The sequence below is a fragment of the Musca domestica genome, unplaced genomic scaffold (assembly GCF_030504385.1).
Source record: "Musca domestica strain aabys unplaced genomic scaffold, Musca_domestica.polishedcontigs.V.1.1 129, whole genome shotgun sequence".
NCBI classification, from domain to species: Eukaryota; Metazoa; Arthropoda; class Insecta; order Diptera; family Muscidae; genus Musca; species Musca domestica.
Window position 1 is genome coordinate 1,012,011 of NW_026712171.1, and position 5,285 is coordinate 1,017,295.

The following is a 5,285-nucleotide window of genomic DNA, read 5'->3' on the forward strand; positions in this document are numbered from 1 at the left end:
TGGTGCCTACGTTGGAGAGAAGCAGTTAGCTTTGGATATGCAAAGTATAACTGTGTAGTATAAAAGTATGGTACTAAATATGGGATAGGTTCTTAGGATAAAACTGGAATTGTAACTTAGATATGGAGGTCTCTGTTGATATCTGGTGTTGAGATGTTTTGTTTGTTTTGCAAATTCGTACTATAATTATTCGAAAAGTAAAAAATGGTATTAATTTTGGATCAGTGTTGTTATCTAAGATGGAGAGATGGGGATTGTTTTGGGTTATGCGAAGTAAATGTTACTACAGTTGGTATTGGGTGAAGGGATATACCTGAAATTCTGAAATTCGATACTGAGGTCACTGCTGCTTCCTAGGGCTTACATATGGGAATAGTTTTGGACAGAAAAATTGGATGTGGATGTCTCTGGGTTCTTTTTCAGTAACATTTACTCTTTCGACAGTGAAAATCACTTATTAATCATTATTATAGTATGAGGATGTCGAAATATTTAAAAAAAAATCTTAAAATTGTTTAGAAAAAGCAAAACTTTTTTCCAGCACAAATTTGTTCCCAGTACAAAATTTGTCAAAAAATACATTTTAAATTTTGCAAACATCGTTTTTGTACATTGAATATTTTATTTTATTTCTTCAAAATTGTCTTAAATATTATTTCACCCACAAGTACCAAGACGCCTATCAGGTGCATTACCAGCAGACCAATAAAAACCAGACGTATCTTTTCCAAGGACAATGCAATGGGTGTTATATTCATATTTCCGTCATTATTTTTTAGTTCTTCTTGTGAGTCGAAAATTCCCAAAAAATCCATCATCCACTTCTTGAGAATACCAGCCGAATTCAAATTATCCACAATTCGATTAAAAGGCTCCAACAAATAGGACTGAGGTCGTGTATAGGCACAAACTTGATTCAGCACCACGATGCCAGGTAAAGTATTGAAATCATCATAAAGACGTCGGCTTCTGATGAAGGCCTGATGTTGCCAATAATTTGTCAGCATGGCCACTGGATAGTTAAACTCAAGCATTTGCTCATAGCTCTCGAAATCATCGGTATAATTCAATTCCTTAATTTGTGCTCGTGGAACTTGCAGAGCATCCAGCAATTCTTGTAAAATAAATTTCTTCTTGAGAAATGTGTAGTTCTTGGCAATCAGTTCTGATACCGTGTTAAGACCCCGATTTGATTTCAGATGAAAGGCTGCATACAACTTGCCCTGAAATGAACCATTAATAACCATGAAGGCAAATGCTATGAGCATCACAAAATATCGGGTGCTTTGGAATTGGTATTGGATATTGCGAGAATTGCCCAATGCCAAGCCGAGTATATCCAACCAGGTTAGTTTAAATATTTTCGAAATACATCGCAACAACTGGACCACCATCACTTGTAGCGTCAATGCGAATATGTATAATAACCAGACGCGAGGACCGAAAGGTGCCAACAGCCACTCGCCATCAAGTTGCCACCTTTTCGTAGTGACCACCACTGTGGGCGTAAGAAAGTACACCGAACTTGAGCCAAAGTAACGTGTCCTTGTTAAATATTTATAATAACCCATAAGGATATCGAATTTCTTCTGCTTCAAATCGTAAAATACTCCAGTCACAGTACCATTTTTATAGACCTCGCTGACCAGACTCTCGTTAATTGGATGACGAATTGTTTGGAAATTTAACTTCTTGGCCAACAAACATATAGTTTCGCCTTGCATGCCCCAGTATTTCTCGTCGAGTGCGTGTGTCATATAACTCGACCTACCCAGTACCGGTACCGGAGGTCGCATTGCAATATTAAGCGGACATTGGTGGAAATTTTTCAATTTATTGGGGAAAATCTCTTTGGATTGCAATATTCCTTTGCGGAAGGTATTAAATTTGCGCGGCATCACTTGGCGACAGTGTCCGGGTCGAAAGACGTCATAGGTATACCAGTGAAATGTGGAATTGCCAGCATATATTGCGACCACAATATCGACAATATTTCGTTTGAATGCCTTTTCAAATATTCGTTGCACTTCTCGTTGCCGCTGCAGATGTTTAGCTGTTTGCATTATTACCAAAAATTTACCCATTTTCTCTACGTAATAATCATCGATGATGGGTAACAGGGAGCTGAAATAGAGAATATAGAGGGAATAAATACATTTTAGTAATTTTAATAAGTCTGCGAGGCCGTTATATGGGGGCCATACGAAAACGGGAACCTATATAGGCAATTTTATACTTCAAGGATTGTCATCTACCAAATCTTCTTAAATACCAAATTTGAAACAATTTTGTGGGTAAATGTGACTAGGATTATCAAAATACCGAATATCGGTGGGTATCGTTATTTGTGCGATATAGAAAAAAGTGGACCTAAATATTCAATGTTCTGCCACCGGAACTAGAACGCATTATGAACTAAAAATACCAATTTTTAAAGAAATCCGTGGAAAAATGTGGCAAAAATTATCAAAATACGGAAAATCGGGAGGTACCGTTATATGGAGGCTATACAAAAACGTGGATCTATACATACAATGTTGCGCAATCGGAGCTAGAGCCCATTATGACCATTTTTTAGACAAATCCGTGGAAAAATGTGGCAGAAATCATCAAAATACTGAATATCCAGAGGTACCATTATAAGGCGGCTAGAACTCGTTACGAACTACAAATACCGACTTTTAGACAAATCCGTGGAAAAATGTGGCAAAAATCATCAACATACCGAATATTGGGAGGTACCATTATATGGGTGCTATACAAAAACGTAGACCTATACATACAATGTTTCGCCACAAGAGCTAGAACCCATTATGACCCACAAATATCAATATTTTTACAAATCCGTTAAAAAAATGTGGCAAAAATCATTAAAACACCGAATATCGGGAGGTACAGTTATATGGGGACTATACCAAAACGATATACCAACCATCCTAGACACAACAATACAAATTGTTTTCCTAACGGTCCGCGCCAAATAATGCTTGCTGTATCGTGATTTCAACAAACTTAGAATTTTATGCTGATTATGAATATATATACTTTATGGGGTCTACGACGAATATTTAGTGATGTTACAAACGGAATGACAAAGTTAATATACCCTCCTTTCCAAGGTGGAAGGTATAAAAATATTTATTGGAGCAATAGATATACCGGTCCGAGTTTCACCAAATGATTCGTTGAATATGAAAAAATCTATTCAATTCGGTCTGATATTACATATATGGTGAGCGATAACCGTAAAATCGGATGGAAATGTATATCGAAGCTGTATACAAATCTGAACCTATCTCGATAAAATTTCGCAGAGGTATTTTCGAGCAGTATTTGATGCCCAGTATCATTGTTGTGGAGTGAATATTACGCATGTGAGGAACTTTAACACCAAATCGGTTAAAACACGAACTTTTAGGGCGAAATCTGTGGAAAGAGTCAAAATTCGGTGCATTTGGGCTGATATTAGCCATTTGTTTTACAATAAACATAAAATCGGATTAAGGATATATATGGGAGCTACATCCAAATCTAAACCGATAACATTTGGCAAAGGTATTTCGAAGCTCTATAATATACCTGGTTCCAAATATCATTGTTGTCGAATGCATATGAGGAACTTAAACACCAAATCGGGGGCTATAGATATATCTGAACCCATTGTAACCAAAATTTTGAATATTTGATTTTAGGATCAATTAAGTCGGAATTTCCAAAATTCAGTCCATTTGGGATGATATTAGCCATTTGGTCCACAAAAAATCTGAAATCGGATAAAGATATATATGGGAGCTATATTGAAATCTGAACAGGACTTGACGAAATTTTAAAACTTTATTTCTAGAGCTGTATCTCATATCTGGTACCATAGATTATTATTATTGTGGGGTGCATATTACGAATGTGAGGGACTTAAAACTCCAAACCGGATGAAACATATATATGGGAGCTATAGATATATTTGAACCTATTTTCACAAAATTTGAAGTATATGCTTTTAGGTTGAATTAAATCAGATAGACAAAATGCAGTTCATTTTGGCTGATATTACCAATTTGGTGTACAATATACCTGATATGAGTTATCTGGTACCAAATATCATTCTTCTGGAGTGCATATTATCTCAAATCGAATGAAACATTGTATGGGAGCTATAGCCATATCCGAACCCATTTTTTTCCAAATTTGATGTAATTCGGTCGGATGTGCCAAAATTCAGGTCATTTAGACTGATATTGTCCATTTGGTGCACAATTTACCTGGAATCAGTTGAAGATATATGTGGAAGCTATATCTAAATGTAAACAGATTCTCACCAATTTCAAAAGGGTTCGTCCTTGCGCCAAACAAATATTTTTTGGAAAATTTCATCTCAATCGGATAATAAATGAGAACTGCATTTCGTTCACCAAAATACATAGACAGACGTACGGACGGGCTGACATGCATAGATCGACTCAGAAATTGATTCTATTAAGATCCTCAAAAGTAACTATGGGTCTATGTCGCTTCCTTCTCCATGTTACAAATAAATGCACAAATACATATTACTCAAATTACTGTTCTCAATTTCAGAACTTGTAAAATTGCAAAAGTGATTTTCGTCGATGCAGATGTTTGTCGCCACTATATATAGGGTAAGTGTACCAGTAGTCGGCACTTTTAGGCTTTTCAATATTTCAATCTTTCGACATTCTGAATGAAATCTTTTAATTGCAGAAAAGTAGAGTTGTTCAGATTCCAAATTTTGTTTAATTTTTGAAATAATAAACAACAATTGAATTTGTTTTTATTAAATTGGCAAAATTTGCAATTTTACTAAAATAGTAGTTTTTTGCCAGTAGTCGGCACCATTTTCCAATGCTCGGCATGTCTATTTGCCAATAGTCGGCATATGGTATTTCAGTAACTTAAACACCAAATCGAAAAAAAAAATATTATTTTGTATATTTTTTATTTCAAATAGTATAAAACAATGCTATATTATTAATTCACAGTTTAATTAACTAATTTCGTTTTTAAATAGCGTTTTATTTATTTATCATTCTAAACCAAATATAGGTAGAAAATCAAGAATAGTATGGTTACCTTCAATTAAAATAAAAATGAGATTAAATAAAAAAGTACCTCTCTTATATTTGGAATTTGTGAATTGATCTTTTTCCTTTAGATAACCAACATCTTTTTTAAATGCCACCACTATCTAAAATGTCAAATAGCTGATTTAAAGAACAACCCTCTTAATTTAGAAAAGTTGGTCAAAAAGCACAAATAAAAGCAACTGC

The 5,285-nt window shown here is 34.9% G+C and overlaps 1 protein-coding gene across 1 annotated transcript; it reads right to left on the bottom strand.

Annotated features, from left to right (window-relative positions):
• Positions 1-210: 210 nt before the first annotated feature.
• On the bottom strand, positions 211-2,129 carry LOC109612793 (uncharacterized). Its single transcript, XM_020037165.2, has 2 exons — positions 696-2,129; positions 211-234 (listed from the first exon to the last, which is right to left on the bottom strand). The coding sequence occupies exons 1-2, from the start codon at positions 2,082-2,084 to the stop codon at positions 211-213; spliced, it is 1,413 nt and encodes a 470-aa protein (XP_019892724.2). The 5' UTR covers positions 2,085-2,129.
• Between the last annotated feature and the right edge of the window lie 3,156 nt (positions 2,130-5,285).

Excerpts from the sequence above, each read along its gene's own strand:
- LOC109612793 (XM_020037165.2), bottom strand. The coding sequence starts at position 2,084 with ATGGGTAAATTTTTGGTAATAATGCAAACAGCTAAACATCTGCAGCGG. Across the intron at positions 235-695 it reads TGGTTTTTATTGGTCTGCTG|ATAACAACACTGATCCAAAA; the intron begins GTAATGCACCTG and ends TCTCCATCTTAG.